This window comes from Mirounga leonina, unplaced genomic scaffold (assembly GCF_011800145.1).
Source record: "Mirounga leonina isolate KUSES-001 unplaced genomic scaffold, KU_Mleo_1.0 Mir_173, whole genome shotgun sequence".
In the NCBI taxonomy this organism is placed as follows: domain Eukaryota; kingdom Metazoa; phylum Chordata; class Mammalia; order Carnivora; family Phocidae; genus Mirounga; species Mirounga leonina.
Genome location: NW_023270447.1, coordinates 77,766,393 through 77,782,499, shown reverse-complemented (window position 1 = coordinate 77,782,499; position 16,107 = coordinate 77,766,393). Strand labels below are relative to the sequence as shown.

Genomic DNA, 16,107 nt, shown 5'->3' with positions numbered 1-16,107 from the left:
CCAACCCTTGAACGTCCACAGCCACTTTAGAACTCTTGCTTCGCCCCTCCCCCAGCTGTGTGTCCTGTGCTGAGCGGGGCTGGCAGAGCCAGTGGGCACTGTCCCCGCAGGCTTGCTCATCTGCGTGGTGGGAGGCCTCCCATGTCACTGTAGGCAATTGCATGTCTGTTAGTTACCTTCATCCAAGCAGTGAATGCCTTTCTACTATGTAAATATTTCCCAGATTCATAGCAAATGACTTTAAAACAGCAACAACAACAATTCAAGGTCAGGTATTTCTTTTAACCATGGTTAATTGACAGTTGACTGTAAATTACTTTCTTGAAAGAACAGCTTTTCATAACACTGGGTTAACCCCAATGACTCTGTTAGGGAGGTGACAAGTTGTAAAACCTTGATATTCTTTATACCGATAATGCTGAAGGACATTATGGTTTTATATTTTTGCGCGTGGATGTTCTCTTAACTGTTCAATCTGTCGTTTTTGTTACAAGTTTGTTACCTGGATGGCTTAGAGACACACCTCTTCATTTTCCCTCTTGGGACTTCCTCTCTACTTAATTCTGGTGCCCGAGGAGCAGCAGCATAGATCAGCAGTACTCAGATTATTAGGGCTGCCTGGATACTCACTCGAACTGTGTGTTAAGCATTTTTTTTTCCTAATGCTGATACCTAAAAGTGTCTGGCAAATAACAAGTGCTCAGGGGCGCCTGGGTGGCTCAGCTGGTTGAGCGTCTGCCTTCGGCTCAGGTCATGATCTCAGGGTCCTGGGATCGAGTCCTGCATCGGGCTCCCTGCTCAGTGCAGAGCCTGATTCTCCCTCTCCCTCTGCTTGTGCTCTTCTATCTCTCTGTCAAATAAATAAATGAAATCTTTAATAAATAAATAAATAAATAGCAAGTGCTCAAGAAATTTTCGCTGTACATGGTTTCATCCAACATTTTTTCCCCCTCCCAATTCTTGTCCTAATCTTTTGGTGACAATAACATTAGTAGTACTTAGAAAGAACACTGATTCACTGTTGGGGATCATTATAGGCTTATGTTATTTCTTCCTCGGTTTTAGAGGTCAGAGTAAGAGCTCTACAAATCACTTGATGGTGGTATTTAAAACTGATTCTGTTATATTCCATAATAAGCCTTTCAGCTGCAGAAAGAAAGAGAGAAAAAATGTTTGAAGAGCATAAGCTTCCATTAAATAAAGTATATAGAGTTGGTAAAGTACTGCTTTGTACGTAGGCCCTGTTCTTCTCTTTCTCTTTTTAACTCTCTTTTAGATCAGTTTATTAAGGTATGATTGACATACAGCAAGCTGTATGTATTTAAAGTGTACAGTTTGATAAGCTTTAAAACCTGAAGCCATCACCACAAGCAAGATACTGAACATATCCACCACCCCTAAGTTTCCTTATGCCCTTGGTAATCCCTCCCTCCTACCCCTTTCAACCTGCCCATCTCCAGGTGACACTGACCTGCTCTCTCTCTCTGTGGATGAATTTGCATTTTCTAGAGTATTATATATAAAGGGAGTCATACAGTCTATATTCTTTTTGGTCCGGCTTCTTGCATTCAGCATAATTCTTCTGAGGTTTATTCATGTTGTTGCATATTTATTCCTTTTTATGCCTGAGCAGAGTTCCATTTAGTGGATATACAATTAGTTATTCAGCTCTACCATTTGCTAGTGTTGTGACCTCAAACAACTTACTCTCTGTAAGCTTTAATTTCCTAATTTGTAAAATGGGAATGTTGTCACCTACATCACAGGATCATTGTGAAATTAATAAAGGTTATTGATGGAAAACTCACATTAAAATGCCAGGCACAGAGAAGGAGCTCAATTGGTAGTGACTGCTATTGTTTGTTTATACGTTAACTTTGTATTTTTAGACTTAGCTGACCTTGAAACCCCCTTTTTACTTAATGCCTTATAATATCCTAGTGCCATGGTCATTTGTTCTGACACATGAGATGGATTGCTGTTACTTTAAGCTTAATTTGTAAGTCATGCTTTCAAATAGGGACCATTACCCATTTGGAAGTACCTTCCTGAACTGAAGGGGTAGTGTCTGGTACAAAGCCATCAGTCTCTAGAACAGTGGTGCAGTGTATATAAAAATCATCCGGTGCACTTGTTAAAATGTACATCTCATTTCCAGAGAGTCTGATTCTTAGGTTGTGGTAGAGCTTGGGGATCTACATCTTTAACAAGCTCCCCGTGTTGCTGTTTTGGTATCAGTAGACCACATTTCTGGGAAGCACTGCTAGAGAAGTTAATGGCTTGCACAGTTCTTAGTGTATGATGGCAGATGTCACAGTGTCTGTGCTGACACCTCAGTGTTTTGAGGGGCCACCGAGTACACATTTTTCCTAAGTGTTATTCTTTGCTTACCCCTTGATTCAGCAAATACTTACTGAGCATCTGGTGTGTGCCAGGCATTGAGCTGGTTGCTAGGAAAATACATATAAATAAAACTGGATCCCTATCCCTGTAGAGTGTCTTGACAGCAGAGAAGTCCTGCCACATATGTAATTATTTTTTTGGAGTCACCAAACTATGGGAATCCCCAAAAGGCCTCAGTACTGAAAGCATTTGCAAACTGTTCACTTGGAATATCAGTCTGCATTTCAGCTCCAATTGTAAAGGCTGGGGGTTTGTTTGTTGTTTTTCTGTTTAAAGAGTTTTAGCTCCCAAGGAGCTTTGAATGCTTTTTGTTGCTGTTATGTGGTTAGTCGGCACAACATTAAAAAGACAACTTAATGTTAAAAATGATCTGTGCTTAGATGTGAAATTTGGAGGCTTGTGAAGGCCTGTGAGTGTTCTGGTTGAGATGGGCCAGCCTGTTCCTTTTCTGAAACACAGATACAAGGTGTGCACCTGGCCTGGACCGCCCCGAGTTTCAGGAGGACACCACGAACTAATTAGCGTCCTGCTTATTTTATTTCCTGAGATAAATGTTGAAAGGTGGCAAAGCCATTCCCTGAACAGTGATTGCAGCAACATGGGACGAGGCTGGGCCGCTTGGATTGTGTGAAACCAAAGCCAGAACTGATTAAGGAGAAATCTCTTGGGTGCTGGGATGGGAAAGTGGCTTCTGCCCATCTTTATCTCGGTGTAATATCCCTACCCATTAGAGAAAGCAGATACTGACCTAACAGGCTTTCTGGCTGAGCTGAGCAAATCCTGTGTTTAAAGGCAAGCTCATAATTTTTTTTAGCTTTTATGCAGGAACTTTTAATTGTCTTCTTTCTTTATTCCTAGCCATGTTCCTGCTTTTAGTTAATTGTGTATATAGCAAAGCGAATCTTTGACTAGAATAAAGAGATAACTTCTACTATTGATTTCCTTGCTGTTTGATCCACTTTCCACCTAAAGTTCTAGAAAGACTCCCAAAGCTTAAGGCCGAGTAGCTTTTTTTTCTCTTTCAACTTTGTTTCAAAGGCAAACAAGTCTCCTCTCCTATGTGAATCTGATGTTTTCAACCATGTCACTACTTTGGAGATTTGTCAAGAAGTGCAGGTCTGTGTTTTGTGGACTGTGTTCACTGACAGGGTAGGGTTCATTTTACAGGTCTATGAGAAATGGAGGTAAGTTGTTGTTTTGCCATATCTTCTCTGTGCTAATTATGAAGTCTAAGATAATGCAGCCACTGATAGAAAGGCTATTGGTTTTATGGCAAGGTATTCATTTGGTTAAACAAATATTTATGAAGCATCTACTGTGTACCAGTCTGTATACAAATCACTGGGACCAGGAGGAATTGTACAGATTGTCTAGCTATGACCCAGTGTTCAACATGATGTTGACTCTAGTAAGTCCAGGAGAATGCAGTGTAAATGGATTTGGTTACACTCAAAATCTAGGGGTGGGAACTGGTGAAAGGGGTGCTGAGTCACTGGAATAAGCTCAGGGTTTCTTCCCTGGTACTCTACTTACTGGCCACGCAACCTCAGGCAAGTTACTTCACCTCTCTCTCATTTAAGTAGTTGTGGTAATAATGCCTCCTAGGACTGATGTGAGGAGTTAAGTAGATGGCGCATACACACAGTGTCTGGGATGATGTCGAGCTCTTGTGGTCTGTGTGATGAGTGCCATCATCTGGCCCTTGGCATTCAGGGGAGACATGGGTGAGTAAGAACACAGCATAACTCAAACAAATCCAAAGGCAGTAGGCAGACAGTTGGGAAAATAAGTAAATTCAATTAAAAGACCTTAGTGTAAGGCAAAGCTTAAATTTTAAAAGGAAAGGAAACTGTCCCATCTTTAAATATATTGACCTATAGTTCATTCATAAATCAAAGTATGTTGATTACATGTGTGACCATAATTTGGTATGAATTTATCGAAGTACCTTTAACTCTAAGAATCAAAGGAATTCCAAATGTTTGTTTAAAGAGCAAAACTCTGTTTTGGGCTCATGTCTTAGAGTTCTGTTACATGGTAGCAGTCAGTGAACCTTAGTCTGCCACAATATGGGACGCCCTCTGTTTAGGCAGATAACACTACTTCAGAAAAGGGCTCACTGCACGGAGGAGCCCTAGGCAGCTTAGGGGGCTGATGGAGTAACAGTTAAAATGCTGACTCTGGTGCCAGGTCCCCAGTAGGTTCTGGAAGAAAGAGCAAAGAGCAGGGCTGTCCAGGCAGCTGACTGCTCCCTCTGGCCCTTTCATCCTCTCACCCCTGCTCCTCTTCCCAGATGGTCACACCCTAGTGTCACTGCTGAGCAATGAAGTTAACAAATGTTTTAATTTCACTGCTGAGCAGTTCTGCAGAGGAGGAGACAGCAGAGAGGATAATGAGAAGTGCATCAGATGCCACCATTGATGAAAGCGCCTCTTCCCCACTGGCTCAAATGATAATGCCAGACAAATTGGATACTGAGATTCAGAGAGCTTCAGGTGAAAGCACACTGGCCTAGGATAGAAGACGGCTAAATGCTGTGTCCATTAAGATGCATCAAAGAAAAGGAGGAAGGAAAGGAGAAATAAAGAGAGAAAAACATGTTTACTGAGGGCATTAGCATTGAGAGGGTCTGTATTAGGTATCTATTGCCGAATAACAAATTACCCTAACATTTAGCAGTTTAAAAGAACACACATTACCTCACCATTTCTGTGGGTCAGGTATCTAGGCATCCTTCGCAGAGTCCCTGGCTCAAGGTCCAAGACAAGGCTGCAGACAGCTCAGCCTTGAGTGGAGGAGGGCGAGGGTGGGGTGGGGATGGGGAGTGTCTCCTTCTAAGTGCACTCATGTGGCTGTTGGCAGGATTCTGAAGTTTCACTTCCAAGCTCACTCACTGATTGTTGGCCAGAGACATCCTTTCCCTGCCACGTGGGCCTCTCTGTAGGGCAGCTCACAACATGGCAGCTTGCCTCCAGAGCGAAGGCAGAGAGTGCCCACATGGACAAGAGGGAAGTCATGGTGACTGAGCCTCAGAAGTGCCCTCCATTACTTTTGCCATATGCTTTTCCTTGGAAGCACGACATCAGGTTCAGCCCAAGGGCATGAATACCTGGTGGCAGGGATGTTAGGAACCATTTCGAGGCTGCCTACCACAGGTCCCTACTGCTGTCAGGGAAAAGGCATTCCTTAAAGAGATTTTAGGGTGACTAAAAAGAGCATGGAAGGTTGAATGAATGTGACTGAAAGTGAGTAAGCATTCAGCTGAGTTGGTATTTCATTTGTTTTTTATTTTCAAAATGTAGACAAGATGGGTTACTCAGGTTCATGGAAGTTACTTAATTTAGTTAATGTGTATTCCCAAACTGGGCTTTATCTGAATTTACTTTTGTATATGACTAAAAATCACAGGAGCCTTTTTTTTTTTTTTTTTTAAGTTTAACTTGGCTTTATATGTTCATTCTGTGATCAGGAAGCAAGCTTAAGCAAAGCCAAGAAACACAGTCTAACTTGTTCATAATTTCTGTTTATTTGGGAGGAGGAGAGAAAGATAAAAATCTCTCTAAACAAAAATTTTAAACCTATAATTACTACCAGAATTTATAATAACTATCTAGCTGAACTTTGCAAGTATAGATATTCATGAGATCCTTTCATGTTGTGTGTGTGTGTGGTATATGTGCAGAAAACCATAACTTTTTGCTTTCTTGTGAGGAAACTTATAGTATTGACACTAAAAAACATCAAAGGTAGGTTGTAGTTTTGCCAAGTAGAAATATAAAGGCTATGCACATAAAATTAACTTTTGGTTCCAGATTTTTTTAGAATAAATTTATTATTGCTAAAATAGAAATATTAACCCTTCCTTCCAGTTGGCCTTCCTCCCACTAATTTTGTTTATTTCACCACTGGAGTTGCTGATATTTTAGTACTCCAGGGTTAGAAGAGTCCAGATGGTGGCATGTGGTGCCAAGACCTCTGGAGGATAAGGCATTTCTAGTAGAAACTGTGTGGCTCTAGATTTAAACAGAAAGCTTAGCATTAGGGAGCTAGTTTTCAGGGTTATCGGCCTAGAGGTGATATGAAAGCTGTATATGTAAGAGTTTTTCCAAAGGGAGATCATACAGGAGAAAAAATAGAGTTGGGATCAGTTTTCGGTACTGCTTATGGTTAGGGATTTGGAAGGAGAACCAGTGAGGAAGGCCGAGTAGGAGGGATCAGAAAGGTGGGTGCTTATCCATCCTGAATGCTTCAGTGTTCTGAAGTCAGAAGAGCCGTGAGACAGAAAGCCATCGGAATGCCAAATACCACGAAAGGCCAAAGAGGCGGGGATCAAATTGTTGAGGGCCTCACTCACCAGATCCAAGGAGCATGGGGTTCTTGTGGCTGGCTGATCTCTCTTTCCGGTTACTTGTGTCCACAGACTATAATGGGATGTCTTGAGGGTGAAGAAGGACACTCGGCATTCCAGAGAATCCTGGATAAAGTAAGAGATGAGAGCCTGGATGTTCAGACTGTCGTGTCGCTCTTGAAGCTGTACCAAGATTCCAATCCCGCAGTAAAGGCAGCACTGTTAGACAGAAAACCAGATGTCGACGTGGTGCAGCCAAAAGGTAGGAGAAAACCCTGTCCACCTGGGTGGCTTGAGTTTTATTCTGGGAAGGTGCTGTCAAGTTTGCTCCGGTGATACATTTCCTCAGCGGCTTAATTATCATTAAGTGATTTTCACATCAGTTCTACACATAATTCCAGAAGCTGCCTGTTAAATATATACAAGCTAAATTTGAGTCTCCATTCCTCTCCCCTAGTTAGCTAGTCTGACACTTTGAAGTTGGAGAGGATCATCAATGTTCTCCTGCCCTTCACAAGCCACACATCCCAGGCGATGTTTTGAGTGCCCAGGGTGAACTGGTTTGCCGGCAGCACTGATGGCCGAAGTTTCTCTCGTTTGGGTTAGGTACAAAGCAGTGGCCTTGCCAACCGGAAGTTAACCTCTGCCTGGCTCTGCAGCTTTGTGTTGCGTCAGATAAATGAAACATTTTTCCTTTCATAGCGTTTAAACAGAATAATATTTTCCTCTCCAGAAAGAGATTCTGCATTTGGGTGCTCAAAATAGGCTGAGAATCACTTTACTATTCTGTTAGATCTCTCTTGACAAACCGTGCTGTCATTTTCTTCAAATTGACTAGCTTCTCCTGTGCGTCTCTCACACTCTCTCTTCCCCCAGGGAGCACAGAGGAGGGAAAGACCTTGTCTGCTCTGTTACTAGAACACAAAGAGGACCTGATCCAGTGTGTCACACAGCTGAGACCTATCCTGGAGTTCCTGGAAACAGCCAAGGAGGAATTCCTGACTGGCACTGAGAAAAGGGTAACTGTGGTGTCAAGCATCCCTTCCTCCTTCCTGAGTTTATGTAGCACTTTTTTTAACCTCCTTTGTGGCCCATAGCACTTTTTCCCTTGCAGTGTTTTTATACCTACTGCATAGTAAGCACCTAGACGTTCACATTCTTGAACCGTGTCTCTTTGTACCCTTGGCAGCAGCTGGCTGAGGGGCTTACACACTGTGTCGTATGATGAAATGTTTAGATATGTGGATAGGGTGGGGATAGTCCTGCTCTGACTCAATGAGTTGTTAATGTAAAACAGTTGCCCCAGGAGTGAAAACGTTTAGGCACATTTGTAATTATAATTTTGGCACTTTTCTTTTTTACAGAAACGATACACTGTTCACCTGTAGGAAAAATTGGGGAAACAAGCAAAAAGGAAAAAAAAAAATCTCTCGCCATCTCATCACTCAGAGATGATCATTGCTGACATTTTAGAGCATGTGCTCCCACTTTTTCTCGTTTGAGTCATCCTGGGATAGGCTTATGCAGAATAGCTTTGGGTTTTTTATTTAATGTATTGTGAATATATTTCCATACTATAGTATGGGCTTTGGTAGCTGCGTTGTATTTTGTTTAATGAACATACCATAATTCGTTAGTTGTTTGTTGTTGCACATTTGTTTCCAACTTTCTGCCATAATAAATGATGTAGAGAACATCCTTGCACACAAATCTTTGCATACTTCTCAAACTATTTCCTTCGAGTAATTTCTAAGAAGTGGAATTTTGGAATAGAGAGTATAAAATTTTTCAAGTGTTTGCTATATATTGCCAAATTGCCCTTCAGAAAGGTTGTACCAGTTTACTCTCCTACCAGCAGCTACTAAAATCCTCATGAAACTGCTGTCATGACTTCTCAAGTCAACTAGATAACTGTGTTTGTTGGTGTTATTGATTTCAACTTTGTGCTAAAAATATTTTTATATCTGGAAGGAAGGAGTAGGGACAGAGAACTTCTGTGGCATCAATTCTTAAAGCTGGGAAGTGGCTTACATGTTTGGGAGAGAAAATGTTTAGAAAGCAGTGGTAGAATGGATCAGTAGTAAAGACTGGATCCTCAATTCTCTTTTTCTCAGTGGTCATAAATTGTAGTTTTTTCATATAAAATGGGAACAATCCTTAATCTCAAAATTAGACTTTATAAATTATGTGTTCCCAAAATTATAACTCCTTTGAATTTCTTAGAGAAAGATAATATACAAAATAAGATTAAGCTTCCGGTTTCTCCTTAGGCTTAAGACTGAATGTAATTTCAGGCACTCAGTTTAAGTAAGTTGCTTATAGCTCTAGAAGTACCTGATTCCCTGTTTAGGGATTTCATTCGATTACTCATTCAAACCTTTTCCTTATTAGCTAGATTGAATGTGTCCTTTGAACTGTCTCATTATCTTGGTAAAACAGCATTTATAGGAAGAGCCCAGACTCAGCCTCATTCTCTGCACCAAGACAGACCACAGTGTCATTTTCCTCTGTCACTTTCAGTTTACTTGACAGAAAGGACTGAAGCAGAAGAACTGTAATTAGTTACAAATCACAAAAACACCTCTTAGAATTGGGGTTCTACCAGAGCTTCATTAAGCTACTTCTTCTCATGAAAACTGAAGCAAAACAATAAACCAGGACCATAGAGGTGAATGTTGATTGAATGGCCACAGTGTGTGGGCATCACATGGAACATGCACTCGAGCCTTTTAGAACTCTCTTCTGTTACAGAATGATGCTAATCAAGGCACCACGGCCCCTATATATACATACCCTGGGTTCTATAAGAAATGGTAAATAGAAATGTCTTTACTTCAGGATTGGAAACAGATACAAAAATAGTAATTATGACAGTTGTTAACTTACTGCTTACCGTGTGCCGAGCAGTGTGCTGAGGACCTTTTAAACATTACTAAATTCTACCCTCACATCAACTTTATGAAGTCACGGATATTACCCTCATTTTAAATATGAGGAAACAGACACTTAGGAAGGTGAAGCAGCTCACCCAGAGACACAGCTGCTGGGCATCCATACTGGAGCTCAGACTTGGAAATACGGCACGTTCTCTTAACCACTGTGCATACAGCTGCCTAAGGGTATCAATACCAACTGTCATTTAAAGATCACGTATGTCCTAGACGTTACGTCAGGCTCTACAAATAGCAACTTCACTTCAGAAACTCCTAATAACAAGTGTGCAAGAGTTGGTATTATTCTCTTCTTTCGCAGATGAGGAAGATAAGGTTCAAAGAATGAAAGGACTCACTGAAGGTCACACCGGCTGTACATTTTAGGACTGGGGTTCCTACTAGGCTTGTCTGCTTTAAAGCCCCTACCCACTCTGGACAGTATCTGGCTGCCTCGTTATGTATCAGGCCATTGCTTAGGAACTAAGAGCACTGAAATCAGCATGGTTTTTAGATACAGGTGCTTTAATTTTAAATTATGATTCATTTAGTAGGAATCTAGTTATATTAGACATTAAAGAGAATGACTATGTTCTGTATTGATGAATATGACAGCTTAATATATAATGTATGCATTCCTTTCATATATATAATGTAGATACTCCTTTCATATACATGAAACTAATTTGGTTTTATAGCTAAATTTATTTTTCAATGGGAGTTAATTTGATAATGGCATCCTCTGGCATGCTACTGTGACTGATCTGCTTGACTGTTTCTCCTGAAAGCTGGTATTTTCCCAAAGGAAAGCTCAAAATTCAGTTACTTAAGGAATCTGTAGATTATATGTGTTGAAATAACCTCCCACGTTATCTGTGCCATAAGAGCCAAGTTATACACAGTGAGTTGTAGTACATTAGGAAATAGTTCTCTTGTAATAGGAAAATAACTATAAAATAACAGTCGTGTGTTTTATTGTTCAACCTCTTGCTGGAGCCCTGTGCTCTCCTGACTCCAGCACACCAAGGAAGAACAAGGGGGTGGAAGTGGGGGATGATGACCGGAGCCATGTGTGTGTGGAGCTGATAAGAGAGATTGAGAATACAGAAACTACAAGAAAAATTATCCAGAAATGCACTTTAAATCTATTATTTTGGAGACCAGACTAATGTGTAAATTATCTGGACATTCAAATTGCTATGAAAATTAAGTAAAAGGAAGTAAAATAACAGGATTGCCCCGAAATTGCAACCTCTTACACAATCATGTAGTTATTGAACAGAGGCTGAAAACCGCTGTAGCTGTATTCATTAATTGCCCGTCTGTTTCTCAGTCCCTGTGTCTGAACGAACCCAGTCTGAAGAACTGGGGGAGAGGTAGGCTGCCTGCGCTGCCATGTGGGCTTTGGGTAGAAATCTCACAAAATGCAAACTGGGGGGGAGGGATGGGGGGGAACCACAAAGCGTCTACACAGACCTGCAGTTGAGGAGGAAGGGTTTTCACAGAACTGTTCGTTTGGAGAAAACTTGGGCTTTTTACTGACATAGCACAAGGAGGAGACTCTGGGAATATAAGCGGTGCCGGAGGCCGCGGAGGGGGACCCAGGGACAGGCGCCCCGTCCTGCTGAGAGCCTTGCTGGGTTCCCCGCGGCGCATCAGATGCATCTGGAAGTGCCAGTAACCGCTGTCTGCCTGATTGCTTGCTGCTGCAGGTGATCCTGGATTGCTGCGAGGGCGGGACACCCAAGGAGACGATGGAGAAGCTTCTGCACAGTGTGTCTGAAGATAAGACCCTGACTGCAGAGAGTTTGGTAAAACTCCTTCAGGCTGTGAAACCGACATCACCACACTTGGGCCTTCTGCTGGAGAATTTGCAGCGATTAGCCACCTCGTCAGGCACCCCAGGTATCCGTTAATTGTCGGCTCTCTGGACTGGAACCTCTCCCACAGAAAATTAGAGCTTCAACACCCTTTGGGCTCCATGCTGGGGAGATGAGGTAATGGTGAGAGATGCCCTTGTACAACAGAAAGCAGTGATTCTCAGTAGTTTTGGAGTTAAGATCTGAAATCTGAGAATGCCTCTTGTCCATCAGGCATCCCTGTGATGTTCCCGTGGTTCGGCGTTTGTGAAGGTGTGGCTTTTCCAGGGCTGGCACCTGGCACCTGGGAATGCTGAAGGAGCCAGCCGGCTCACAGAGCTCATGATTTTGACAAGCTGGGTTGATAAATCTGAACAGCCAAGACTCTGATCTTGATTTTCCCACTCCCGTGTGAGTGCTGTTTGGTTCTGGCGGTCCCCAGAATTACCCACCCCTCGTGTACCTTCAGTCTGGGGGGACAGGAGTCCCTGTCCCAGTCCTTAGAAAAATGCACCAAGTCTAGCCAGTTCTCCCCATTCCCAGAGCATTTGAGACCGAGGTGGTTTTCAGAAAAAGGGTAGTTGGAAAAGGAGAGAACTTTCTTCTAGCTTATAAAAATCATGAATACCAATACAAACTTGAACCATTTACAAAATAAAGAAGAAAACAATCTCAAACCCTTCCACTTGATTATGTCAGTACTAGCCCATTGACGTATTTGTCACATTATTTTTACAATGGTGAGATATTCTACTGTATTTTATAATTTTATAATTTCCTCTGTTTAACAGTGTTATATAAACTTTCTCCCCCACATTGCAGAAAATGCTCTATAACCCTATTTTTGAAGGCTGTGTAGTTTTCCATTATAGGGATGTATATCATGCATTACTCATGCCCTGTTTAGGGGTACATGTGGTGTAACGGTTAGGGCTGTCAAGACTGCCTGATTATTTTGTAGCTGTGTGACCCTGAGCCAATGACTTAACCCTTCTGAACCTCGCTTTTTCCTCTCTGAGATGGGGGTGAGAATGGCACCCATCACATCCATTTTTGTGGCTACTGTGAGACAATGTATGTGCAGCATTTAGCAAATCATAGGTCCTCAGTGAATATTAGGTGTTCTCTTCCACCTCCTCATCACAGGTGACACAGTGACAAATATCTTTGTACACAGACTCTTTGCCTCCAGAGCATTTCTTAAGGCATGATTCCCAGAAGCAAAGTTAACTGGGCCAAAGAGGAGAATACATTTTTAAATATCTATAAAACCAAAGGAAATGCCTGATAGTGTTTATTTTTCTTACTTTGAAATTAAATATGACCTTTTAAAAGAGAGTAACAGATTGGCTCAAAGGGCATGAAGAACAATGGGTCAGCTTCACTACCGGAGTCTTGACTCATGCCTGCTAGTATTTTGGATTGCCACATGGATCCTTAACCTCAGGCTCGAGGAATAACACCCCTTGAATCTGTATGTCTGAATCTCTTACAAGCACGCCTTCTAATTACCTCCCTGTTGAGTAATCACTGACTTTGCAAACCCCTGACTTTGAAAGTGTTAGTGGTTTTGTGACCCGAAGCACCAAGTGATTAAGGGTAAACCAAAGGAGATCTGAACACACGTATATGAGGCCCCAAGCCAGGAGCCGAACTTGCCTTGCAGAGGAGACAGAGCACTTGTGTGATAATGCTCTTCCTCTGTCATTTATAACTCCCCTCATCCTCTGTAGCAGAAGCCTATAAGGACATTTTGTTGTAGCAAACATTATTGTTTTGCTAATATCCTTGCAGTCCAAGCAAGCCCTGATGATTATGGGACTGAGCTGTTGAGGCGGTATCATGAAAACCTCTCGGAGATTTTCACAGACAACCAGATATTACTAAAAATGATCCCACACGTGAAGGGTTTAGCCCGTGGAGAAAGAGAGGTAAGAGAAAAAGAGGGGGAGAGGGAGGGAGGGTGGGTAAAATGAGAGAAGGAAAGAAGATGACATATATACATACTTTAAAAATATATTTGTATTTTACATAAATGTACACACACAGCCGTGATGAGAAATGCTAAGGGGTCCGTAGAGAAGGAGAAAAACAAGGTGATTTGATTTCTAGGGCAGAGTGATAAGTCAGAGGTTGTAATTTCTGCAGTAATAAGAAAGGCATTCAAAAGGAAGTGTGAAGAGCTTTGGCAGTTATAAAAGTCTCTCCGGTTGAGAAGTGATGTTGAGAAACCCCCAGAAGTACGTCCACTGTAGCCCAGGACTCAGACTCGCAGCTCTGCAGCTGGGCTGGCGCCTAGAGGATCCCTTACATGTATTTTTGTACCACATCTTGAAGGTCATGGAGAAGCTCGTGAAACGTGACTCTGGCTCGGGTGCTTTCAGTTCTCTGATGTCAGCAGTTCTAGAAAAGCAGACTCTCTCTGCAACAGCCATTTGGCAATTGCTGCTGGTGGCTCAGGAGACCAAGACCTGCCCCCTGAACCTGCTCATGGAGGAAATACGAAGGGAATCTGGTGCCGATGCCTTCTTCCGGGCAGGTAGGCGTACCTGATTTCTGTCAGAGCCTTGTCCCCAGTGGAGAGTAGAGTCAGTCTTGCCAGAAAAGAGCAGCAGCTCTCATGGCCATCTTCCACATCCCTACCATCGGAAGTAAGGACTGGCAGTTTTTTTCAAGGACATGGGAGTTTGTGCACCTTGTAAAATAAAATACGCAGGAAATAGTCTAAGCTTGTATTAATTTGCCATTTTCCCCACTCCTAGCCCCAGGAAGGAGATTGGTGAAGTGTATCCTCCCTGTGAAGAGTTGAGTTGAGAAAGGTGAAGGAAAAATGGTGCTCATAGCTTCACTCATGAGTTTTCAATCCCCCTTTCTTTCAGTGGCCAGCCCAGAAAGTGCAGCCTTGGAAGCCATCCTGAGGCATCGCAGACTGATCCTAGAGGCCATCCAACAGGGGGTGGGACTCAAGTGCTTTACTGCAGAGGAGGAACAGCTGGTAGACGCTGTGAAGGAGGTGCGGCGGGGGAAAACCCGTTGTTCCAGAGAGTTCTACCAGGCTAATGCCCTGGATGGTCTCGTTCCTGAGGGGGGCACCAGATTATGCGGGGTGCCTTTTGCGAGCCGAGCCCCGTGCTGAGCCAACACTTCTTTGTTTTTTAATTCTCCCAACTCTGCATGGCAGGGTGGTGTCATCCACATATTACAGATGAGGGAACTCAGGCTCCAAGGGGTTCAGTAACATGTCTAGGATGCTCCAGCTGGTCAGAGTTGAAGTCAGGATTTGAACCCAGGCTCATGTGACTCAAACCTAGATGTATTTCATTTGCCTAAACCTCGGTAAACTCAAGGGGAACCATGATACTGTTCCCTAACATGTTCTCAAAAGCAACTGCTTTCAGAGGAAGAAAAGTAAAGTTGGTCATATTACATACTCTGTTCCAGCGTCTAGGAAGAGCCAAGATAAACATAGATAGAACAAAGCTTTTGCCCATATGCGGTAGCAAACAGTGCCAGCTCATTTTCTGTAATGCTTCTCAGTGTGGCCAGCATCCCAGAAAAACCAGGTGGGGACAGTGGGGGGATTCATGGATGTCCAGCCCAGGATCATGGGCATCTCAAGTGGGGAAGAATTATAAAGGGACTAAAATTAGGTTCACCTGTATGTGCTTTTTAATCCAGGTAGGCATGGAAGGTGTGCAGAAGGGCAAGTTTCTAACGCTGTCCACACAGGTGATAGCGCCACCTTGGTCTGACTCTCAGATGGGAAGACGGTAGAACATATTTCTTTGGGGCTTCACAGGAAGGATGCATCTGCTAGACTCTCTCTAGCATGCTTCCCGCTTCAGAAACGGAGCTCCTGCAGTTGATGAGTTTGAGCCTTGCTAATGAATCTCAGGCCTGCCTCCAGGGACATTAGGTTTATTTAGATAGACTTGAAAAGAGCAGAAATAAAATGTCTTCCCAAACGAAAATTCCATTTGGCCATCTGTGGATGGTTTTGCTTTATTTTCTCAGTGTACGGACTCTTTCTGCTGATAGCTCTAACATTCTGAAAGAGGATGGCTTTGAAATAAAATTCTTGGCCTCTTTAAAGCCCCTATTTGAACCGTCTTTAAAAAGCTGAGTTTTTTTTTTCATGAAAGAAAATGTTTAAAAGGGTACATCTAAGGGTCTAAAAATGTGAAGCCACTGATCATGCAGAATTACTTCCAGACACTGAGACAATTATATATTATGAAAAATTATCTTGATCTTCAAGACAGAGCCACCAACTACCAAATCCTACAGCTTTCCAAGCTTTTAATATTAAGATCTAGAAAAGTTCTTGTGGAGACTCCTGGATTCTGAAAAGTTACTTCTTGTAGAAAGTGCACAGTGCTTCCTTGCTGGTACCTTCTTTGTATTTGCATGTTTGTCTTGACACGGGCCTCCCTTTTCTTTTCTTTCTTTCTTTCTTTTTTTTAAATTTTGCCAATTTCCCTGTTCTCTGGAAAAGAGGGTTCTCCACTACATTTATCACAAGAAATGTAAACTTGTTATAGATGGAGCAGTGCCTTCCTGAAATTAG

General features: G+C 42.4%; 1 protein-coding gene across 4 annotated transcripts in view; it reads left to right on the top strand.

The window, feature by feature from the left end:
* ZBTB40 (zinc finger and BTB domain containing 40) overlaps positions 1–16,107 on the top strand; it is a 74,199-nt gene that overhangs the window by 39,708 nt on the left and 18,384 nt on the right. For all 4 annotated transcript variants that reach the window (XM_035019557.1, XM_035019554.1, XM_035019556.1 and 1 more), the window contains 6 exons: positions 6,824–7,013; positions 7,628–7,770; positions 11,394–11,586; positions 13,335–13,471; positions 13,878–14,079; positions 14,420–14,553. In XM_035019557.1, the coding sequence (XP_034875448.1) occupies positions 6,824–7,013; positions 7,628–7,770; positions 11,394–11,586; positions 13,335–13,471; positions 13,878–14,079; positions 14,420–14,553 (999 nt within the window). The remainder of the gene's footprint in view (positions 1–6,823; positions 7,014–7,627; positions 7,771–11,393; positions 11,587–13,334; positions 13,472–13,877; positions 14,080–14,419; positions 14,554–16,107) is intronic.